At 39.6% G+C, this 26,390-nt stretch overlaps 1 protein-coding gene across 4 annotated transcripts; it reads left to right on the forward strand.

The window, feature by feature from the left end:
- Positions 1–734: 734 nt before the first annotated feature.
- Positions 735–25,281, forward strand: LOC145439222 (uncharacterized). Of its 4 annotated transcripts, none has more exons than XM_080316723.1 (6): positions 735–957; positions 2,659–2,785; positions 7,151–7,281; positions 23,995–24,171; positions 24,236–24,442; positions 24,507–24,648. In XM_080316723.1, the coding sequence occupies exons 1-5, from the start codon at positions 867–869 to the stop codon at positions 24,376–24,378; spliced, it is 669 nt and encodes a 222-aa protein (XP_080172849.1). In that variant the 5' UTR covers positions 735–866; the 3' UTR covers positions 24,379–24,442; positions 24,507–24,648. The 4 variants fall into 4 exon arrangements, with proteins under 4 accessions (XP_080172849.1, XP_080172848.1, XP_080172847.1 ...); XM_080316722.1 differs by lacking the exon at positions 735–957 and adding an exon at positions 1,006–1,462 and having other exon boundaries at positions 2,659–2,791; positions 7,157–7,281; XM_080316721.1 differs by lacking the exon at positions 735–957 and adding an exon at positions 1,009–1,462.
- Positions 25,282–26,390: the final 1,109 nt, after the last annotated feature.

Genomic DNA, 26,390 nt, shown 5'->3' on the forward strand with positions numbered 1-26,390 from the left:
TATATATTCTGTGTTTCGCGCATTTCTGCCAAGTCACATGTTGATTTGTGCCATCGCCTGTCTTCTGGATTATCGCCGATCATCCAATTTTCTATTGCTGCTCCGCAACTATGCAAGTTAGCATAGTTTACTTGTCTGATAATCTTACTGTTTCGGCAATTTAGTCTAATTTTCTACGGCCATTGCTGTCTCAATAATGGATATACAACATGTGTATGTGTATTTTAGCTCATACGATTTACGTCATTGCGATTTAGGTAATTACTGTTTCATAACGATACTGCAATTTTACAACACCACTCAGTTGCAGTAGTAAAATCGTAAATTAAATTATGAATAGAGTATTGAAAAGAATTAAAAATCTTTTTTTTTTATATAATTGAGCTTCAGTAGATCCATTTACACGCTGTAATTTGTGGTGAATAAGCCCACATGAGCCCATATAAAACGTGACCTAGGTAATTTTATATTTCACAATACCTGAAACATTTCGCTTTGTCCGCGTACCCGCCGTAATAAAATCCCGCAGCTGCCAAATGGTCAGTCGAATGACGCGTAGTTTATCGATGCTGATGATGCGAAAAAATAGGCAGTGTTGGTTGCTGTAAACTGCAATAGTTTAGTGTAAAAATAGTCACGAATGCAGTCAGTCATTTCTATGGAGGCTAGTTATTTGAAGTCAGCCACGCGGTTTACAACGCATATCGATGATGACGCAGCAAAAATTTGCTATCTCGAAATAGCCGGTGTTTGCTAAATCGCGCTATATAATATAGCCTCGATTCGAGATACGGTGCATGAGAGTTAACAGTTGAACCTGTAACATAGTCTGCTATCACGCTCATATGGTATTAGATTGAATTGGGATGGTAAGAAGGGCTGAGATCACATATGACGGAGCTTTTTATAACGGAGAAAGAGACCCACCGGGACAAGTCAGCGTCTACATTCCTCCAGGTATACAGCATATTCAGAGTAAAGACTTGTAAGAATTGGTTGAAGTAGTCAAGTTGAACTGTAGCGTCCAACTTTGTAGTGTATAAGACGTACTCAATTACCGTGGACGAAAGCAAACCATTTCAAGTGAAATTGCAAAAGAGAGCAACAAACAGTATGCCCGAATAAGTAGCTTTAAAAACAATGAATTCTACTCCAAAATGCATCTGAAATTTGCTCATACTGGTTCATACAGATAATGAAAGATCACTTAGCTAGACAAATAGGCAGTGTTTTCTTTCTCGAAATAGCCAGTGTTTGCTATTAATCGCTATATAATATAGGCTCGATTCGAGAAACGGCGCATGTGAGTTTAACCGTTGAAACTCTAACATCATCTGCTATCACGGTCATTGACTACTAGATTAAATTGAAATGGTAAGAAGGGCTGAAATAACATATGATGGAGCTTTTTGTAACGGAGAAAGAGACCCACCGGTACAAGTCAGCGTGTACATTCCGCCAGGTATTACTAGGGCGGAGCATGGACCGAAACCGGTTTGGATATCCGACCGGATTTTTTCATTTTTAGCCGGAGCCGGATCAGTACTTTTTCTGGTACGGCAGGAACCGAATCGGAGCCGGATCAGTACTTTTTACTAGGAATATGACAGCCTTACCCATTTCCACCCTCGAATAGATAGTTACCCTTCATGGAAATTAACCACATGCTAAGTCCAAGTTGGAATAATCACTTCAGATAAGGGTCGGGCTTGATATTTGAATTTTTAGTTTCCTGTTTGAATTCTTTCAATCAATATCCAATACACTTCTATGAGTAGATAATTATTGTCGGATATTTCGGACAGGATCACGGTCATTTCTAGAATCCGGCCTATATGAGTCGGAACGGAGTCGGACCAGAGCTTTAAAATACAGGATCGGAATAGGACCAGAGAATTTGTCGTTTCGCCCGCACTAGTGTGTTTCTGTTTACTTGTACCGAATGTTGAAAGTAAGGACTTGTAAGAATGCGAAGTCGATAGCGCATTAGTATACCTGCGCGGGGATTGTCGGATTGTTAGTCATCAGTGGGTAATGGGTATGTCAAATCCATCTCTGTCGAACCTGGTCATTGTTTCTCTTCGCTGTTATTGAAGTAGAAATGTCGAATCTCACATTCCCTGGCGATTTCTGGTGCTCTGATATTATTAATATTTAGATTTTCAGCATCAGTGCGACAATAGCATTCGAATAATACCAGATATTTCAAATTCTGAGCTGTTTAGGCTGAATTGCGCCATCACTGGTGAGACTTGACCAGCCTGTGCGGCTCATGTCTCCTTTCGCACTGTATTTTTCAACAATATATATGCAAATGCCGTGATTTCGTATGCTACGATGCGTCAAAATTTGGCATTCAATAACATCGGTGCAAAATGCACACAATTCTGGGTATTATAACCATTGAACGTGTCACAATTTCTGTGACTCATCCTGACAACAGGTGAGGCACTGCCTCCCTTACCTCATCTGACCGCACGTCACTGTCCGAAATGCATCTGAAATTTGCGCATAATGATCTATAGCTATACAGTTAATGAGAGAAGCTGTACGATACAACTAGAGGTGGCGCTAGAACCGATTATAGAAATCTACTAATGGCTATAACTGTGTTATTACCACGCTACGTGCTCGTCACAATGCTTTGTATTGAATCAGGCGATGTACGAAGAGAACAATATCGACTTGCGACTTTTCAATGCTTCTCAAGAAACTCAACCGTGCAACCAACAGATTTGGCAGCTGCAGGATTTCATTACGTCGGGTACAGGGACAGAGTGAAATGCTTCAGGTACGATTGTGAATTATCAAATTGCCCAAGGTAACGTTTCATGTGGACGTATTCACTACAAATAATAGTGTGCCAATGAATCATTGGACGTTCAATCGTAATAGTGGTTTTGGATTGACAAGATTCATGATTTAACTTACAGATTAGGTGCCACAACTGAGTGGTGAACGGAAAACTGTGGTCTCATTGTAAATCAGTAATTATTGCTAAAATAGTTATTTTATACCTAGAACTATAGCAGTTACATCTCGAGATTTGCATGGTCGTTCAACTCTAATAACACGAGACGTAAAAGTAATGGCACATCTGGCTGATTGATGTATGGAGCAGTGTTGGGATGACTCGAGTCATGACTTGACTCGAGTCAGACTCGAGTCACTTTTTCGTATGACTTGACTTGACTCGAGTCACTTTGCTAAAATGACTTGACTTGACTTGACTCGGCGTATCAGAAACGTGGATTGACTCGTGACTCGGAGCAAAATTCACGAGTCAATTTCAAGTCATCAAGTAATCGGTGTCCATAAAAATCATTGCATATGTTCGGATTGCTCGCGCAACGCTGGTGTATCCCCTGAGAGCGGCTAATCATTCAATGATCGCGCGTTTTACTGAGCCTCCATTGTTCTCTCACAAATATATTGATCGCAAACGACGTGATCGAAGCTTACAGCCTACGTTGTCTTAACTATAGTATAGGAAAGTAATTTAATACCAAAATATCTATTCCTGTTCTGTGTTCTTAACTTAACAACCAAACCTCTCTTGTTTTATTAAAATTGAATTCAAAAATAGTTTATATAGTCCTCAACCATTGGCGCAGGCTCGAATTGTATCATATCAATTTGCAAAAGGGTAATGTATTACATCTTATCAATTCGTTTCTCTATTCTCTATTTGGGCCAGTGGCGGCTCGTCCTATAGGGCAACTGGGGCATTGCCCCACCTAAAATTCTGTTCAATAACAATTTAACCATTTATAGACGCACAGCGCTCAATATATATCGAGATCACAGCGAAACCCGCGTTCTTCTTGTGCTTTCGCTTGCAAATGCCCATACATAGCGAAGTCTCCGCGAAAATCGAATTCTCTTCTGTGTTTTCGCTTTGTGAATGCCTAGCCGGGGCTTGCCCCGGTAGCGCTCATAACAAGCTTTCACTATCTATTCTCTCAAAGCTGCGCACAATTAAGAAACGTTGCTTTACTCTCTCCTATTCGTAAAATGGCCGAGCAACCGGGGCAAATATGCTTGCTCGCCCCTAAGGTGTGATGTAACAATCGTATCTATATCTGAACTCGGATACCGTGATATGCGTTGAGTCGACCGTTGCTGGTACAGGTCGATTTTGATGGTGTTTCACACCATGATAATTCTTGAAACTTGGTATGTCATGTCGTGATGGTGGTATTTAACACTGTCCTAAGTTTCAGGGTTTCTACTCAAAGTTTAGGGTAGTAATTCCGTTTCCAAAGTCGAGTGTGTGCTGATCGGTCATGTATCGCAAACATATTTCACGCAAAGCCGGTATTGGTCTCCATTGATTTTAACGATGCTCCTTAGCTAGATCCGTCATGAACTTTTACATGGTATGTCTTGATTTTAGTATCGAACGCTGTGCCAAGTCTCAAGGTTGACACTCAATGATTAGGGCAGCAATTTCGTTATTAAGTTCGAGTATGGTAGAGATGTGCGCTGATCTGATACTTAGCCTACCTAACGCATTGCGGATTTCACGCAAAAGCCGGTGTATCTGTGTCCATACTGAGATAGGTGATGAGATGATGATATCATGAAACAGTTTACTAACATCCTCGGTTTGCATTCAAATATTTAGTTTTATTTTATATTCTCCAATATCAATTTCACCGTGGAATGGTGGCCTTCGGGCCATTTGCTCACAATTACAACCCCTGTCAAGCGCGATAGCTGTTTCGTTTTCGATGGCGGCTAACAGCTGATCGCTTGATCAGCCGATTCCTCAGTAAATATTACGCAAAATTCGGCGTTGATCTGTTCGTATTAATTTTGACAGTGTACCATACCGAAAACGGTCATGAGGCTATACTTCTCGATGATTTCATGTAACAGTGTACCAAGTTTTCGGCTTTCATCCACGTATTTATTCGGTAATATAATTTCCGAAGGCGATTTTGCAGCAGACATATAGACACTATAGACCGTAAGCCGTATGTGTCGTGTGACAGTCTCCAGCCTCAAGGCCAGAATCTCCCAAGCTGTACCGGGACCGAATTTCCGAGGCTGCTATCCGTAGTTCTTCAGAATGATGTTTTGGATTCAATATGACATTTCCTTGTCCAATCTATGAGATAACAATTGCGTATGTGTCCGAACTCGTTGACCTTTCCAGTTAGGCATACGCAATCTCTCGATTTATAGTCATTTCCATTTCTGCAGATAAGTAGTCAGGTCAAGTGCGAACATGAATCGTGTTGAATCTTTGCTCCGTACGCCGTTTAGCCAGCTGCCTTTAGAGCAAAAATTAGAGGTAAAGCGACTAGGTCCGTATCAGCCTAGAAATTGCCCATTGATCCAATCGTACGCCGGAGGAAAGCGCACTCGTGCCTTTTCTTCAGCGCATTTCGATAAAAATGAATGGCTTACTTATGGCGAGGATAATATCATTTTGACCACCCCGATTTCATCCGCGGAATCCGAGCGCAGTTTCAGCACATTGAAACGTATCAAGACCTTTCTCAGAAACAGGATGGGCCAAGATAGGCTTAATGCGTTGGCTGTTCTCTCGATTCACAACGACGTGGTTCTGGGAATTCCAGATTTCAATAAACTCGTTATTGAACATTTTGCTAATAAGAAATCACGTCGCGCACAATACTTATACAAGACATAAATTAATGCTGGTGGGCGGACGACTGTACACATCATGTTCTTTCCGAATAATTTCAATCAAGTGAGCCCAGGTAACTCAACCATGTCTATGGCTAAGGAAAAGTGAGTGGTTTTCATCCTTATTACTCGAGGCACACTGACAGTTAATTTACCGATATATTTTGTTATGGCTATGGAAAAAAAGTGAAAAATTCATCAAGATGAAATAATTTTTTCATGAAATTGTTTAATGCGATATGTGCTCGCATTTCAATTTAACACAATGCTTTGATTCCTGCTTGAATGATGGCAGGCAGACTCGTAATTAATCTTCCATGGATAACAGCTGGCTTTTTATAATGTTTTACGTTTATGGGTGCCACCGCTTTGATTGCCTATCCCCTGGTCGTAACGCACCAGGATCGTGTACCAAACACTTTCGGACGAGGGCAAATCGATTTGACTCGCATTCGGGACGAGAATCCATATACAAATCGGGTCGGAGGCGCTGCAGCACTTTACAGAATTGCTGAGCATGGAACGATTAAAACACCACAAGGTGTCATGCGAATGCTCTTTGTAGGTAGTTGGTCTGTGTATTTTTGGTATAGTCTTACTCGGCGCTTGCGTAATCTCTACCACGAAATCATAACGCATGCTACTAAGGATAACCTGATGATTGATTCGTGGCATGGGAACGATTCTGAGTTCGCGTACATTTTGTAAAATAATCATTTGAATAAAAAACAATAAATAAAACATTTGTTACCGCACTTCAAGTCACGCCACCGGCAAACCTCTCGCGGCACCTACGTTAAAAATCATTGTTTACGGGAAATTCATGTGGCCATCATGAACGTTGAAAAACGCTACTGTGACGTCATATTGATAACAAGTCGCTTGCGGCCCTTGCCCCACCACCCGATATTGTCACGAGCCGCCACTGATTTGGGCTGGTAACTATAAACTGAGGTTGTGCAATTACTTACGTAGTTTATTAGATCTACTTATATGTGAGCGATACAGCGCCTCACTTGCGTGTAGATTTAACTCTATATCCCGTCATCGGTTCAAAATCAATGACCACTTATAATCTGTATTTCAGACAGCTAGCAAAATACAATGACGTAATCACGTCTCATACCTCAAAAGGCAATTTGACTTGAATTGTGACTTGACTCGTGACTTGACTTGACTTGACTCGACTTGACTCCAGTCACCTCCAAAAATCGACTGACTTGACTTGACTCGAGTCACCTTCGAAAATCGATTGACTTGACTTGACTCGAGTCAAAATGTGCAATGACTCGAAATGACTCGTGACTCGAAGGTAGTGACTTGATCCCAACACTGGTATGGAGTAGAATGATTCTATGATAAGTCAAAAAATATACTTGGTGGTAAACGCCTATAGATATAGGAAATCAGAAAAAATTGCCAAATCAGTTATTTTATCAAAGTATCATACTCCAAACAAGTAACGAGAATGCTCATGGCAAACTGTGCCAACTTGCAGTTGCGGAGCAGCAATAGAGAATTGGATGATCGGCGATAACCCAAAAGACCGGCGATGGCACAAATCTATATGTGACTTCGCAGACAAACGCGAAACACAGAATATACCTATGCAGACGTCCAGAGGTAAGATTATATTTACCTATCACTATAGTACAGGGACGGGCAACTTCTCGAGTCGGCGGGCCGGATATAGGAAAATTAAGTATATACTTAGCGGGCCGGATTGCTGAATCGATACAATATTCGCCCATTTATCCACATTCCACATATACAAGGAATAAATCGCATTTAATGAATACATTTTAACGACAGTATTGTCACTTCAAAGCCATTTCTCGCCGATAATGACGAAGACAATGTGGATTTGAGTATAGCATTGTCATACAGGCGCCGCCATGTCTGCTTCTATCTAATCAATCAACACACGGTGCAATCCTCAATTAAGATTTCAAGGAGTTCGATAACCCCGGTACCCCTAATTTACCAACACATATATTCGTTAGGGTTGAGTAAGTGACGAGATAGCATCGTTGTTCAACTGTGTGGCTTGAGAAATCTCGATAATGAATTCATGCGGTCCGCGACCTCTACGAAATTTGAAAAGTGGCCCGCGACCCGTTTTGAGTTGGCGACCCCTGGTATAAGCAGTGTTTTCGTCTTACAAAAGCCTAGAAATGTGCCGTGCTACAAGTCGGTGGTTACAGAATGAAAAATAAGAAATATCAGCCTGGTGTCATTGAGCATTGTAGTCGACAAACACCATGATTACTACAAACGACATTAGGGTTGAGTAGCCTACATCGCAAATGCCGATAATGCAAGTCTTCTCGCTTCGACGAAATTACGCGTAAGCTCCACTCTAGCACGCTGCGCATATACGTATATAATAACATGCACTATGCAGTCACTAAAATTTGACGTTGTAAGCAAGGGAAATCTCGGCAGATTGGGACCGCGGGCCACATTATCATGAAAATCGGAAAACTGTCCGCGGGCCGGAGCCGGCCCGCGGGCCGTATGTTGCCCACCCCTGCTATAGTAGATAGACACTGATAACAGCTAAATTCGATTTCGTTAGGTATATTCCGCAAGTATCTAGCTGACTATTTACCGCCACGTCAGTAGTTATATAGATCGCTCGTGATTTGCCTGGGGCTCTTATGGGTGCGGCGGTGAGGTGCCTGGAAACTCGTGTTGGCATATCGCGCTTTTAGACCCCCCTTCCGCTCGCACATATCCATTGGTTCTTATGGGTGCGCTCGCATGTCGCACTTTCAGGTATAGGCATCTCTCGCACATCGCATGGAAACTCGTGGTGGCATGTCGCACTTTCAGGTATAGGCATCTCTCGCACATCGCATGGAAAACTCGTGGTGGCACATCGCCCTTTCGGGTAAAGGCATCTCTCGCACGTCGTACTTTCGCATGTCGTGCTTTCGCGTATAGGCTGTGTTGGTGATTCACCATGTGTTCTTATGGGTGCGGTCGTGATTCGCACTTTCAGGCATCTCTCGCGCGGTGTTGAATATGTACGAGTCACCAACAATAACCGCACAAACGGAAACGTGGCTTGTTGTGAGGATTAAGCAGTGCGTGCGACCTATATTTCGAATGACCTGCGCGCTGAATTGTTTCCCGGCCAGCCGCGTGCTACTATCGATTATTACACTATTCCATTCAGTGCGAAATAGTTTGCTAAATCTAGGAATCAGTCTCATGGTGTTACTTTAGTAATTAGTTTACCACAGAGCCGGCGTAGCCGGTGATTCGAATACCGACAAATTTTCACTTATTTCTGACCCAACCCTAATCCTCTGTGAAGTTGACGCTTATTAAAAAAGGTGTGAAATAATTGTAAAATCCTAATCCGAAACCGATTATTTCGACTTTGGCGTAGTGCGCATTGAAATAGGATTGACAAACATGACTAGCAACTTCCCCACAGTCCCGTTTCGATATTATACACACATTGATTTGAAACAAGTAATGTAACATTACAACTCTATTCCCGATCCAGCTTTCCGTTTGTCAAAGAGACATTTTAACATCTTACCATACTCAAAAGAATTATTCACAACATTAACAAGTGTTTAAAATCTAGTTTTCACTTACTTGGCTATATCACTACAACTCGCAAACTTGAATTAATTCATCCTTGTGGTATTCGTATGACCGATAATTTTTATTCAACTGTAAAAGTCGTTACTAATCTATAACACAAAGTAATCACTACTCGGGAAATCTAGTTTTCACTTACTTGATTATATCACTACAACTCATAAATTTGAATTAATTCATCCTGGTTGTACTCGTATGATCGGTCTTTTTTTTATTCGATTGTAAAGGTCGTTACTATTCTGAAGACAAAGTATTTACTAATCGGTGCATATACGATTTGACTTGAACATATTATATTTTGAGTATACGAGATTTGAATGTCCGAACAATAACTGAGAAATAATTTATCACAATTAAATCCGTATATTACAGCGTAAAAGATATTTGAATGTCAGCAACTCGGTAAGGTCATAGTTACTACCACATTACCTAATTTACCCGACCAACTCGTCATGATCATTCCCGAAATCAACACAAACATGACTACTGACTTGAGTTAACCACAAAACAGCATCAAGTTTTAAATCCGCTTGTAGCTTACGGCTTATTTGAATGCGGGTTATGTTTTGTTGTAATTGAGTGTACGGAAATAGTATTACGTCTCGACATCTCACCATCTTACCATATTCAAAGAGTCAACCACGAAAACATTGTCAAGTAAATCCGTTTGTAACTTACCCGACCAACTCAAACAGTATCAGTATGAAAAACAGCCAAACATACACGAATCCATACAATCACTAAAACCTAAAATCCATAACAAGCTTGGTTGTATTCATATCCCTACACATCTTTTTTTATTCAACTTGAAAAGTCGTTACTATTCTGTAAGATAGAGGAATTACTACGCGGTATATTCTGCAAGACAAACTAATTACTACTCGGTATATTTTGTAAGACAAAAGTAATTACTTCTCAGTGTCGGCGACTTGGGATTAACATAATATGTTTGAGTATACGAGATTTGAAAGTCCGACCAACGTAGTTGAGAATTCATTTCTTACAATCGAACGATGGTGTTATATTCAAAGTTATCATGCTGTGAACATAAGGATTGACACATTGATTTGACATATGAGATTTTGTAATAGTTGATCATTACTTTATTATTAAATTATTTGCGTTAATTAGACCCGGCGTTGTGGTAAATGTTATGACAGCAACAAACTTTTCAGTATCAATGTTATTAACATATTAAGCTGTAAAACTATGTGTGTCTGAAATGTTCTTGATAGGAAAATTACTCCACCTTGGTAAAAATCACTCTGCGTATCGCGGATATCAGAAAATATTTCCAGTAACCAAGACTAAAGATGAAACGACAATATCGGTATTATTACATTCAACAATCAGTACAATTATTAAAATCTATCGTTTGCGATAAACAGCACTAAAGATGTAATAATTCCAGTATTCATACATTGAACATCCGATACAAAATGCTTTATTATCCCGATTCCCAACGGGTAATTGAAACGACTAAGTGTAGAATCAGTATATCACAATATCGTTACTATTGAATCCAACGATTTATTGTCGGAATTTGTGACAGAGAATTGAAACATATGCACTTTGCAGAGTGTGAAAATATCACTTTGAGTATCGAGTACCGTTCGAAGCTAGCGATCAATTCTTAATCATTTCAGTAACTCCCCATTGTGCGTGATAAATGTAAAATATCGCGAGGTTATACACTCTAAGACTTTGATTATTGCAAAAGTAAATTGTGATATGTTTGTTAGATGCATCCAATTCAACTAGAAGTGTCTGGTGCCCAACACTCGTAATATCGAAAAAGTACTTGCTACACTGTTATTTGCTAAACGTGTTTTGCATTGTTGTTCATTTCTAGTATTGATTGAAATCATTCTCGAACCCTCAAATAATAATTCCCGACAGGAAACCAAGCCGCTGAAAGTCGTTACCATCACGAAGAAACAATGTGTACGATGTTTGTCAAATGTGTCCAACCTGACCAACAGAAAACAATTTTCACTCACTCGAAATGAAACCAATGTGATGGTCTCCATTCGATATTTTGTTTGTGTCAAATACTTTGCAATGAACACATTTGCGTGGTTGAGCTTTACATCATCAAGCTGTTATTTGTAAATCAAGATTTCGGTAAACTTGTAAATGTATCGTTTAACTAACCGACATTTAGTGATTGGTGAACATACCAAACGATACACACTAGGGCTGTTCAAAAATTACTTTTTTCCCCCGATTCAAGCCGGTCACCTCTTAAATCGTCAGGTTGCAGTAGAAAACCTTGCTCACTAAATTTCACTCGATTCCAACCAGTAATGGCCTCCGCAGATCCAATTAAAATTTTTAATTTATTATGGAAAATTAAAAAAAAAAATTCCAAATTTTTTTGCTAACCCCATGAAATTGTTAAGCTGTCTTCAAAGACGTTGCACAACAAATTTGAGTCAATTCCGACCAGTAGAAGCGGAGTTATGTGGGTTTTTCGTTGACAAATCGCGGATTATCCACCGACCAAGGATAATCCGTGGAATATCATCGAAAAACTCACATAACTCCGCTTCTACTGGTCGGAATTGACTCAAATTTGTTTTGCAACGTCTTTGAAGACAGCTCAACAATTTCATGGGGTTGGCAGAAAAATTTGGAATTATTTTTTTTTAATTTTTCATAATAAATTAAAAATTTTAATTGGATCTGCGGAGGCCTTTACTGGTTGGAATCGAGTGAAATTTGGTGAGCAAGGTTTTCTACTGCAACCTGACGATTTAAGAGGTGACCGGCTTGAATCGGGGAGAAAAAGTTATTTTTGAACAGCCCTAATACACACCCATCTCCGAAATACTGCATTGATCTTAATTTCCACCATCGTGATAATCGAAGTACATTTCTTTCGAATTCGTAACAGTCGGTGTTTCTACGACACGATAAATTTTTGACAAGTTACGCTTAGAAGATTGGTTGCATATCGCGAAAAAAATAATATACCACTCATATTGATACTGTTACTCCATTGATCGATATTTTCAAACGAGTGAAATTTATTACTTGAGTTTCTCCGCTTAATGTAAATGAAAACTCAGCCGTCTTTTAACATCACAAAGACATTGATAAAAAGTAGGCAATCAAACACAACACTTTGTACGACACTAATTATTGTTCCACACATCTCATTTCATACTAAGTGTATACGAAAGATATTCACGACACATGAAAATATTCGCTCATGCTACGAACATACGCAATGATTGGTGGTGCTTTCAAACTGTTTCGATATCACAATAACTTTATTGTCTGAATGGGTGTTCATGTATCTTAATAATCAAATAGTTCAACACAGAACTAGTACTAACAGAAACATCAGAGAGTTGTTTACACAAAAGTTTGTATGTGTACAGTATGCGAATACCATGTGTAAGTCCAGCACAATTGCAGTATCCATCCGAGTTTAGTTAACACAAATTTATTACAACGGAGCCACGTAAACTTTCGTGAAAGAAAAGCATACTCACTTCCAGATGGATATGTCAACACCATAGTAGTAAATCAGCTACTCCAACAACAAAGTACATATGTTTCTAGCCACGGTCCTTACATCTTTCACATAGATCAATCTACTTTGCTAACGAAAAGTGCTGAGTCATCACATGATCGCCCTCACAACAAAACAGCTAATAGATATTATCATTCAAAATATTCCTAACCCTTTACACACCAGTGACAAATCATACAAAGAATATCTTTTGTGGGTCGAATTGTTGTTCAGTGTCAAGTCTACCTGTTGAAACGTACATTAAAACAACACAGTCACAATTCAATTAAAACCACGAATCTATTTTCGTTTCCTCACAAACTGTCACATACAGAAAAATAAATTTTATTCCGCCAAAACATACTTGTAACCAATCGCTTTCATTAAACACACAACACCATAAAAGTATTTACTTTCTACAACATAGACATTCCGATGTAGTCAAGAAATATTTTTATTAATCAAAATCATCGACTTCTGTTTACGGCGTTAGTGTGTGCATGTCATACACGTGGGATCCGTATTAAAATGGACACGACACGACTGAATGTAAGGAGATAGAAGTCTATCGCATAGATTTACATGTGGTCTTCGCTACGGTTTCAAAAAACTAATCATCTCTTTTGCATTGATCGAGACCGAGCAAGTTAGTTAATGGTCATGATTGTGTTTGTCATATGCGAATGATAGGGTTACTGTCAAATCTACATACAACAACCTTCTGGCACTCATAATAGCAATTTCATTCTCTCCCTTCGTAATTGTAGACTCACGACAAGTATATTGTACAACTCGACAGCTACTTTTAACAACACCAACGACACTAAACATACGATACCTACCCAAGTAAAATTACCATTTTCACCTGGAGGTCAGTCGTTACCTGAGTAAAAATACCATTATTCTTTGGAGATTTATCGTTTAATCAGAGTAACAAAACATTTTCACTTGGGGGTCTATCGTTTCCAAGAGTAACAAGCCCCCTTTCCTTTGGAAATCTATTTTTCCCTGGGTAACAAACCTTTTTCACTTGCAAATATATTTTCCCCCCCGGGTAACAAACCTTTTTTCGCTTGGAAATATATTTTTTCCTTGAGCAACAGATCATTTTCACTTGGAAATATATTTTTTCCTTGAGCAACAGACCATTTTTACTTGGAAATATATTTTTTCCCTGAGCAACAAACCATTTTCACTTGGAAATATATTTTTTCCCTGAGCAACAAACCATTTCACTCGGCGGGTCGTCGTTTACCTGAGTAAAAATATCATTTTCCTTTGGAGATCTGGCGTTTACCCATTGTAACAATACATTTCACTTGGAAATCTGTCGTTTACCTGAGTACCAATACCGTTTTCACTTGGAAATCTATCTCTTCCCTGGGTAACAATACCATTTTCGTTTTGAAAACTGACAACCACACCGGTCAATTTGATATTTTTTGTATATTGTTACAACAGCCAGCGACAAAATATACACCAACAACGACTCCGATACATTTGTCTAATCAAATATTCACTTGCTCTGATGCATCCCATCAAAATCATTGGTTACTCACATACAATAACAATGTGCTGTTGTACATCGACATGTATGTTTTCGGAATTGGTGAATAAAGGGGTTTCCGATATGTCCGTGATGTCCGGGTTCGTGCTTTGGATTTTCCAGAGTCAAAATGTCTGAATAAAACACCTCCTCGACTTTGGTAACTGGTTGATACACGGATAATGGTGTTCGGAAAACGGATGAATTTATGTTCCCCATCGCGCTGACAACATCGGGTTACTTGTGAGTTTCCTCGGGTCTGTTTACTATATTGTGTCTTTACTGGTCAATACATGTCGCTCCAGTCAGCTGAAACCGGATCACTAATATGAGAAAGTGTGGGGCCGGATCCGGATATTCACTCATGACCCAACGACCGATATTCAAGTAAACATGTTACAGACCGTGTTTTGTCTCCATGAAAAATACCTATGCATACACCATCACATCAAGTACGTCACGATTGTTCACAAGTATTTGCGTAAACGAGGTGTATATACAATGTGTCGATGCACAAACATCATGGGACACAAATTCACGTTCTAAAGTCTCATCATGCGCCGACGCTGTACATTCAATGTGGGCATAGATGACTTGGAGACAAGCAAGCGGTCATATTTGGACGTAACATGGTCTTAGTATGAACCGACCTCCACCCAACTTGTGAAAAATGAATCTCATACGAGTACAGCCTTTTCACGGGTTCACACCTTGATTTTGCAAGATTGTTTGGATTCTCAGGTAGACTTACATCGTGATCCAGACCTCGATATATAGTAAAATCGGGTTGCATAGTTCAATTACTCACTCAATCCCCGCGTATTCTTGGTCATAACCTGTGAACTTTTTCGCCGAGACCGCAGTGTTTCACCTGGTTTTAGGTATTTGGCGATCACCATCGTTATCAATCTTTCAGGCGATGAATATGCCCGATGTTGCTACTCCCACACAACGACTCCAGCTAAACATCGTGAGCAGTGACTCCGGATTGAAATCGTAAACAGGGACTCTGTGTGTGTGTGAATCTCGAGTTCGAATACGATTAGATAATGTAATCCAAGGTGTGTCTCTGTGGGTTGAAGACTGATTTCGTGTTAACCACTCCGCAAGAGGGTGCTGTCTCGTAATTCTACATGCCCTTATAAAACGTGGTTGGAAACTTTTGGTCTCGTTGATCCAGCTACGTATTGAAACGGTGCACCCACGCAGACCACTGAGAAAACGTTGTCGTTACCTGACTATATCCGCGAGTAATTATGGGACTACGCGTAACGTTCCATAGATTCCTCTGGCCCCACACCGTGGTTTTACGACACAGACAAGATGCAGCGGTGGAAATATTGAAAATGAAAAACGATACCTTGGTGACATTTGATTTGGATTTTACACCTGATGAACCATACACTCGATTGGTACATTGGGCTGACAACTCTATCGTCGAGGTCAAGGGAAAAGAAATCTACAGATTTGTTGGTGTTGTGGATATTCAGCGAAAATCAGGGTATATGGTTGTGTATGGTTCGCATATTTGACTGAGAATATATCGGTATGCATAATGCACTATCCATTGTATCATGTCGTGTGTCATCTATGCCCACATTGAATGTACAGAGTCGGCGCATGATGAGACTTGAGAACGTGAATTTGTGTCCCATGATGTTTGTGCATCGACACATTGTATATACACCTCGTTTACGCAAATACTTGTGAACAATCGTGACGTACTTGATGTGATGGTGTATGCATAGGTATTTTTCATGGAGACAAAACACGGTCTGTAACATGTTTACTTGAATATCGGTCGTTGGGTCATGAGCAGGCCTGTTTATTTTTGGATTTCTCCAAAAAATAACAAAAATAGCTTATTTTTGGATGTTTTCAAATTTTATTTTTGGAGGATCTCCAAAAATAAGAATTGAAGGTGTTTTGAGCCCTATTACTACTAAAAAAATCCACCAAAAGTATGTTATTATCATGTATTCAAGTCCTCCAACACATAGATATCATCAGTGATCTTGATCCAACTTTACAATACATTCTTCACAAATTTAGTCTTTGGCCTGGAGGATGCCTTCTAAAGAATATTAATCACTGCGAGACGCCCCCCCCTTGATTTTCGAGATATCGGCCTCGAACGTCGCAATTGTGGGAAACATCGAGGTTAGGGGTCCAAAAATGGAGGAATGTCTAACTCTTCAAATTTTCCAATCTTCCAAGCCTTTGCTCCTGAAAAGCGCTCGTCAGTAATGCGCTTGAAACGTCATACCATGCGTGCCTCATTGAACTTGACAGCCCAACACCCCAACACCCTCTGACCTTCCTTGTGGCGGTCCTCGTCCCAGTCCTCACCTGGACACAGGAGTTCGACCAGGCGCATGAGCTCCTGCTGCTCCATGATCAGAACGTCAAGACCATGAAGCTTCGTGACGGTGGTGCTCAGCTATGTGCGAGCGTGACCATGCGATCGAGAACGATCAGATGGACCACAGCAGCGAAGTTGCACACGCCGGACTGTTTTCGTCCATAACACCAAGGAGTTTGGTACGGTTTCCAGTCAACCAAGAGGCCACCCTCTTCATTGACAATAAACGAGCGTCAACAAACTTGGGGCGCACGCTTTCCATCTACTCTGGATCAAGTTATGTTGCCGTCTGAAGCATCAGCAGATGAGTCCCGTCATCGTGTGGACGAAGTGATTGTGACAGAGGTGACTGTATATGATTTCGCCGTTCCCTTTGCCTCTCTCAAGCTGCCTTCCCGTCTTCTCTACATGTCGCACTGTGAAACTTATAGGAGTACAAAGGCGGAGGGGCGGGCAGGCAGGCAAGGTCAGCAGAAACGTGAAGTGGATTGAGTGGAAGTAGTTTTAGCGTTTCGGTGACCCCTTCCCCCTCACATATATGCTGTTTTGTGTGTTTTTATGAGTTTTCTGGTCGTTTATATCGCTCTGACTTGTTTATTTCACTGAAAAACATCATCCAAAAAAATCTTATTTTTGGATGTTTTCAAATCTTATTTTTGGAGAATCTCCAAAAATAAAATCCAGTATCCAAAAATAAACAGGCCTGGTCATGAGTGAATATCCGGATCCGGCCCCACACTTTCTCATATTAGTGATCCGGTTTCAGCTGACTGGAGCGACATGTATTGACCAGTAAAGACACAATATAGTAAACAGACCCGAGGAAACTCACAAGTAACCCGATGTTGTCAGCGCGATGGGGAACATAAATTCATCCGTTTTCCGAACACCATTATCCGTGTATCAACCAGCTACCAAAGTCGAGGAGGTGTTTTATTCAGACATTTTGACTCTGGAAAATCCAAAGCACGAACCCGGACATCACGGACATATCGGAAACCCCTTTATTCACCAATTCCGAAAACATACATGTCGATGTACAACAGCACATTGTTATTGTATGTGAGTAACCAATGATTTTGATGGGATGCATCAGAGCAAGTGAATATTTGATTAGACAAATGTATCGGAGTCGTTGTTGGTGTATATTTTGTCGCTGGCTGTTGTAACAATATACAAAAAATATCAAATTGACCGGTGTGGTTGTCAGTTTTCAAAACGAAAATGGTATTGTTACCCAGGGAAGAGATAGATTTCCAAGTGAAAACGGTATTGGTACTCAGGTAAACGACAGATTTCCAAGTGAAATGTATTGTTACAATGGGTAAACGCCAGATCTCCAAAGGAAAATGATATTTTTACTCAGGTAAACGACGACCCGCCGAGTGAAATGGTTTGTTGCTCAGGGAAAAAATATATTTCCAAGTGAAAATGGTTTGTTGCTCAGGGAAAAAATATATTTCCAAGTAAAAATGGTCTGTTGCTCAAGGAAAAAATATATTTCCAAGTGAAAATGATCTGTTGATCAAGGAAAAAATATATTTCCAAGCGAAAAAAGGTTTGTTACCCGGGGGGGAAAATATATTTGCAAGTGAAAAAGGTTTGTTACCCACGGAAAAATAGATTTCCAAAGGAAAGGGGGCTTGTTACTCTTGGAAACGATAGACCCCCAAGTGAAAATGTTTTGTTACTCTGATTAAACGATAAATCTCCAAAGAATAATGGTATTTTTACTCAGGTAACGACTGACCTCCAGGTGAAAATGGTAATTTTACTTGGGTAGGTATCGTATGTTTAGTGTCGTTGGTGTTGTTAAAAGTAGCTGTCGAGTTGTACAATATACTTGTCGTGAGTCTACAATTACGAAGGGAGAGAATGAAATTGCTATTATGAGTGCCAGAAGGTTGTTGTATGTAGATTTGACAGTAACCCTATCATTCGCATATGACAAACACAATCATGACCATTAACTAACTTGCTCGGTCTCGATCAATGCAAAAGAGATGATTAGTTTTTTGAAACCGTAGCGAAGACCACATGTAAATCTATGCGATAGACTTCTATCTCCTTACATTCAGTCGTGTCGTGTCCATTTTAATACGGATCCCACATGTATGACATGCACACACTAACGCCGTAAACAGAAGTCGATGATTTTGATTAATAAAAATATTTCTTGACTACATCGGAATGTCTATGTTGTAGAAAGTAAATACTTTTATGGTGTTGTGTGTTTAATGAAAGCGATTGGTTACAAGTATGTTTTGGCGGAATAAAATTTATTTTTCTGTATGTGACAGTTTGTGAGGAAACGAAAATAGATTCGTGGTTTTAATTGAATTGTGACTGTGTTGTTTTAATGTACGTTTCAACAGGTAGACTTGACACTGAACAACAATTCGACCCACAAAAGATATTCTTTGTATGATTTGTCACTGGTGTGTAAAGGGTTAGGAATATTTTGAATGATAATATCTATTAGCTGTTTTGTTGTGAGGGCGATCATGTGATGACTCAGCACTTTTCGTTAGCAAAGTAGATTGATCTATGTGAAAGATGTAAGGACCGTGGCTAGAAACATATGTACTTTGTTGTTGGAGTAGCTGATTTACTACTATGGTGTTGACATATCCATCTGGAAGTGAGTATGCTTTTCTTTCACGAAAGTTTACGTGGCTCCGTTGTAATAAATTTGTGTTAACTAAACTCGGATGGATACTGCAATTGTGCTGGACTTACACATGGTATTCGCATACTGTACACATACAAACTTTTGTGTAAACAACTCTCTGATGTTTCTGTTAGTACTAGTTCTGTGTTGAACTATTTGATTATTAAGATACATGAACACCCATTCAGACAATAAAGTTATTGTGATATCGAAACAGTTTGAAAGCACCACCAATCATTGCGTATGTTCGTAGCATGAGCGAATATTTTCATGTGTCGTGAATATCTTTCGTATACACTTAGTATGAAATGAGATGTGTGGAACAATAATTAGTGTCGTACAAAGTGTTGTGTTTGATTGCCTACTTTTTATCAATGTCTTTGTGATGTTAAAAGACGGCTGAGTTTTCATTTACATTAAGCGGAGAAACTCAAGTAATAAATTTCACTCGTTTGAAAATATCGATCAATGGAGTAACAGTATCAATATGAGTGGTATATTATTTTTTTCGCGATATGCAACCAATCTTCTAAGCGTAACTTGTCAAAAATTTATCGTGTCGTAGAAACACCGACTGTTACGAATTCGAAAGAAATGTACTTCGATTATCACGATGGTGGAAATTAAGATCAATGCAGTATTTCGGAGATGGGTGTGTATTAGGGCTGTTCAAAAATAACTTTTTCTCCCCGATTCAAGCCGGTCACCTCTTAAATCGTCAGGTTGCAGTAGAAAACCTTGCTCACCAAATTTCACTCGATTCCAACCAGTAAAGGCCTCCGCAGATCCAATTAAAATTTTTAATTTATTATGAAAAATTAAAAAAAAATAATTCCAAATTTTTCTGCCAACCCCATGAAATTGTTGAGCTGTCTTCAAAGACGTTGCAAAACAAATTTGAGTCAATTCCGACCAGTAGAAGCGGAGTTATGTGAGTTTTTCGATGATATTCCACGGATTATCCTTGGTCGGTGGATAATCCGCGATTTGTCAACGAAAAACCCACATAACTCCGCTTCTACTGGTCGGAATTGACTCAAATTTGTTGTGCAACGTCTTTGAAGACAGCTTAACAATTTCATGGGGTTAGCAAAAAAATTTGGAATTTTTTTTTTTAATTTTCCATAATAAATTAAAAATTTTAATTGGATCTGCGGAGGCCATTACTGGTTGGAATCGAGTGAAATTTAGTGAGCAAGGTTTTCTACTGCAACCTGACGATTTAAGAGGTGACCGGCTTGAATCGGGGGAAAAAAGTAATTTTTGAACAGCCCTAGTGTGTATCGTTTGGTATGTTCACCAATCACTAAATGTCGGTTAGTTAAACGATACATTTACAAGTTTACCGAAATCTTGATTTACAAATAACAGCTTGATGATGTAAAGCTCAACCACGCAAATGTGTTCATTGCAAAGTATTTGACACAAACAAAATATCGAATGGAGACCATCACATTGGTTTCATTTCGAGTGAGTGAAAATTGTTTTCTGTTGGTCAGGTTGGACACATTTGACAAACATCGTACACATTGTTTCTTCGTGATGGTAACGACTTTCAGCGGCTTGGTTTCCTGTCGGGAATTATTATTTGAGGGTTCGAGAATGATTTCAATCAATACTAGAAATGAACAACAATGCAAAACACGTTTAGCAAATAACAGTGTAGCAAGTACTTTTTCGATATTACGAGTGTTGGGCACCAGACACTTCTAGTTGAATTGGATGCATCTAACAAACATATCACAATTTACTTTTGCAATAATCAAAGTCTTAGAGTGTATAACCTCGCGATATTTTACATTTATCACGCACAATGGGGAGTTACTGAAATGATTAAGAATTGATCGCTAGCTTCGAACGGTACTCGATACTCAAAGTGATATTTTCACACTCTGCAAAGTGCATATGTTTCAATTCTCTGTCACAAATTCCGACAATAAATCGTTGGATTCAATAGTAACGATATTGTGATATACTGATTCTACACTTAGTCGTTTCAATTACCCGTTGGGAATCGGGATAATAAAGCATTTTGTATCGGATGTTCAATGTATGAATACTGGAATTATTACATCTTTAGTGCTGTTTATCGCAAACGATAGATTTTAATAATTGTACTGATTGTTGAATGTAATAATACCGATATTGTCGTTTCATCTTTAGTCTTGGTTACTGGAAATATTTTCTGATATCCGCGATACGCAGAGTGATTTTTACCAAGGTGGAGTAATTTTCCTATCAAGAACATTTCAGACACACATAGTTTTACAGCTTAATATGTTAATAACATTGATACTGAAAAGTTTGTTGCTGTCATAACATTTACCACAACGCCGGGTCTAATTAACGCAAATAATTTAATAATAAAGTAATGATCAACTATTACAAAATCTCATATGTCAAATCAATGTGTCAATCCTTATGTTCACAGCATGATAACTTTGAATATAACACCATCGTTCGATTGTAAGAAATGAATTCTCAACTACGTTGGTCGGACTTTCAAATCTCGTATACTCAAACATATTATGTTAATCTCAAGTCGCCGACACTGAGAAGTAATTACTTTTGTCTTACAAAATATACCGAGTAGTAATTAGTTTGTCTTGCAGAATATACCGCGTAGTAATTCCTCTATCTTACAGAATAGTAACGACTTTTCAAGTTGAATAAAAAAAGATGTGTAGGGATATGAATACAACCAAGCTTGTTATGGATTTTAGGTTTTAGTGATTGTATGGATTCGTGTATGTTTGGCTGTTTTTCATACTGATACTGTTTGAGTTGGTCGGGTAAGTTACAAACGGATTTACTTGACAATGTTTTCGTGGTTGACTCTTTGAATATGGTAAGATGGTGAGATGTCGAGACGTAATACTATTTCCGTACACTCAATTACAACAAAACATAACCCGCATTCAAATAAGCCGTAAGCTACAACCGGATTTAAAACTTGATGCTGTTTTGTGGTTAACTCAAGTCAGTAGTCATGTTTGTGTTGATTTCGGGAATGATCATGACGAGTTGGTCGGGTAAATTAGGTAATGTGGTAGTAACTATGACCTTACCGAGTTGCTGACATTCAAATATCTTTTACGCTGTAATATACGGATTTAATTGTGATAAATTATTTCTCAGTTATTGTTCAGACATTCAAATCTCGTATACTCAAAATATAATATGTTCAAGTCAAATCGTATATGCACCGATTAGTAAATACTTTGTCTTCAGAATAGTAACGACCTTTACAATCGAATAAAAAAAAGACCGATCATACGAGTACAACCAGGATGAATTAATTCAAATTTATGAGTTGTAGTGATATAATCAAGTAAGTGAAAACTAGATTTCCCGAGTAGTGATTACTTTGTGTTATAGATTAGTAACGACTTTTACAGTTGAATAAAAATTATCGGTCATACGAATACCACAAGGATGAATTAATTCAAGTTTGCGAGTTGTAGTGATATAGCCAAGTAAGTGAAAACTAGATTTTAAACACTTGTTAATGTTGTGAATAATTCTTTTGAGTATGGTAAGATGTTAAAATGTCTCTTTGACAAACGGAAAGCTGGATCGGGAATAGAGTTGTAATGTTACATTACTTGTTTCAAATCAATGTGTGTATAATATCGAAACGGGACTGTGGGGAAGTTGCTAGTCATGTTTGTCAATCCTATTTCAATGCGCACTACGCCAAAGTCGAAATAATCGGTTTCGGATTAGGATTTTACAATTATTTCACACCTTTTTTAATAAGCGTCAACTTCACAGAGGATTAGGGTTGGGTCAGAAATAAGTGAAAATTTGTCGGTATTCGAATCACCGGCTACGCCGGCTCTGTGGTAAACTAATTACTAAAGTAACACCATGAGACTGATTCCTAGATTTAGCAAACTATTTCGCACTGAATGGAATAGTGTAATAATCTATTGTAGCACGCGGCTGGCCGGGAAACAATTCAGCGCGCAGGTCATTCGAAATATAGGTCGCACGCACTGCTTAATCCTCACAACAAGCCACGTTTCCGTTTGTGCGGTTATTGTTGGTGACTCGTACATATTCAACACCGCGCGAGAGATGCCTGAAAGTGCGAATCACGACCGCACCCATAAGAACACATGGTGAATCACCAACACAGCCTATACGCGAAAGCACGTCATGCGAAAGTACGACGTGCGAGAGATGCCTTTACCCGAAAGGGCGATGTGCCACCACGAGTTTCCATGCGATGTGCGAGAGATGCCTATACCTGAAAGTGCGACATGCGAGCGCACCCATAAGAACCAATGGCGATGTGCCAGCGATAGGGGGGTCTAAAAGTGCGATATGCCAATACGAGTTTCCATGCGACATGCGAGCGGGCCCTATACTACCCCATGCAAAAATTAGCCGCTCGCGACCGATCGTACTAACTACTCACGTCCACGCGATCCAATCTTATCAATCAACTCAGTGAGTCCTTCTCAACCAACTGCATCACTTCAACAACCATATCAAGCAACGCAAAGATCATCCTCAATTCAAAATGGGCCAACAGGAGACATGAGCACCTGCATAAATCCCGTGAATCCACACATGAGATCACTACCAGACCGTATCAATACTTTCAACAACAGACGTAGTGTCCGTTGGCCGGCAGAGCGTCTCCGTGCTACGCCCGAAGAACTCGCAAATGCGGGCTTGTTTTACATTGGGGAGCAAGACCGCGTTAAATGCTGGTACTGCAACGGCGGTCTTCAAAATTGGGACTACGACCACGATCCTTGGGTTGAACAAGCAAAATGGTTTCCATCGTAAGTTTTCCATAAGAGATTTATGTTCGTGGTTTACTAAACCTCGTTTTCCTTTCCCTCGCAGGTGCGAATTCGTGCGAAACAGTAAAGGGATGTCCTTCGTTCAAAAAGCCGCATCGCAAGACCTTAACGTGGCGCCTATTGCCCAATCACGCGAGCGAAATAATGATATTGCGACGACTGTGCAAGAGGCTATTACGCAATTAGATTACGTAACAAGGGCCCGAGAAATGGGAATTGATATAGAAATGATTCGGCAAATTCTCACGCAGTAAGTTATACGTTTCATTTCTAGGATTATTTCAGAAAAACACTCCTATTAATCGTTTTGATAGGAAATATCGACAAGACGGGGAGTTTTATCGGGAAGAGGGTCGATTTTTTGACGCTTTCTTCGCATCTGGGAATCTCCCAAACGAAGAGTTTTCGTCCGAGAGAACGTCTAACGCGGAAAACACGGATCAAATTGGAGCGAATCCCACAGAGCCAGCCGGATCGCAACAACCAGCAATCCAAGCACCACGCGCGGAGGACGAATTAGATACACATTTGCGTTCTCTGGTCGGGACTGGCCGACTCCCAATAGGTTTAGTTTTGATGCTGTCATTCAACAGTGCAAGGTCAGAAGACCACGTATTTTGTCCATATGTGGTCGGACCAGTTGATCTCCAAGGTCGTATCGATCATCTCCATCCCATACCAAACACTGTGCTGCATGTTTCCTTTGTCATCATTGTCGCCGTCTGTTTGCTTTTAATTTTGGTTGGACTCTTTCTAAGTATTATTTTGTAATTTTTGTTTAGAAACACGTACTTCTGAATCTCATTTCATCTTGCATTCCGCTATTTAGTTAGGATTGTTTCATGATTTACATCGCGTGTTCCTGTGATCTGCCGGACTTAAATGCCTGTCAGCTCTCTGAATAAGAAATCGTATGACGCTCTATACTGTGTTAGTGATACTGTTTGAGAAGATTAAATATGGATTTGTGCGGTAAGTTCATCGTGCGTGTTTACTGTTCTAATAAAGCAGTGGTTCTTGAACTTTTCAGACCGCGACTCAAATCTAAGTTTTACTAGCAGCTCGCGACCCGAGCCTCGCTTACCGAAATTGATGCATTTCTGTTGTTACCGTGCTACGTGTCTTCGGAGACTTGGGGCAGGGGTGTCAAGCAAACGGCCTGCGGGCAGCTTCCAACCCACCGGACGATTTCATGCGGCCCGCGAAGCAACTGCGTGTAGATTAAAAATGCTTGGATTATCCAGAACATTTCTAACAAATTTTGGGATTCTTAGTAAGAAATACTTCCAATATATATTCCATCAAAACAGCTAATCTCTGACAAAGTAGAAGTACTTGGTCACTGAAAACCTCTGTAATAGTAAATTTGGAATGATCAGCTTGAATGAACAACGTCATTCGCGCTGCTTGCAATTTAGAAATACAACCAGCACCAGCAGTAAAAAGTTTAAAGTTCAAACGTTTGGCTCTGCCCGCCATCACATTACCTGCTTTTCATTTGACCCCCACGGAAAAATAATTGCCCGCCCTTGGTTAAAGGCTACGTTATAATCACATGGCTTCAGGGGACAGGGGTTGAGTAGGTTTAGTTTGTGGTTAGGTTAGGTTAGGTTAGGTTAGATGTTAAATAATCTTAGGTTGGTAGTTGTATTAGATTGGGTTAAGCTCGGTATTAGACAGAGGCGGTCAAAGTATTCATCGTTGGCACTCCAGTAGATAAAGAAGTAACGTTGTAAAGTTATACTTAATTACAAGTAGAATGGGCTATTTCCGAGACATGTGAAAACTGCTTCAAGTGGAAATAGCAAATGAAGATATAAATAGTACTCGAATAAGTAGTTTCAAAAAGTTGATTTCGCCGATACGTTGCATACTTTTAGTAGCCTATCGGCAGTATCTACTATTGAAATTACAAGGTACATAGGCTATTCGCAACTATAGCAGATTGCCTATAATGACGCTTCAAATTGGTGCAAATTTCGAAATTATATTCAGGAACTGTCATACCGGGGCTATTAAGTAGAGCTCTCTGACAATTTCGCTTTAAACGTGATGGAAACATAGCCCCTGATGTAATTTCAACTCTACAAAATTAAAAGTCGGAAAAATAAGTAGTTTGCCCAAACATCCATTAAGTAGAAGCGGAAATAGTCCAATAAGTAGGCAAAACCTACTAAAGTACTCCGTGAATAAAGAAG

The sequence above is a fragment of the Botryllus schlosseri genome, chromosome 5, assembly GCF_051294905.1.
Source record: "Botryllus schlosseri isolate E-star chromosome 5, Bs_hap1, whole genome shotgun sequence".
Lineage (NCBI taxonomy): Eukaryota > Metazoa > Chordata > Ascidiacea > Stolidobranchia > Styelidae > Botryllus > Botryllus schlosseri.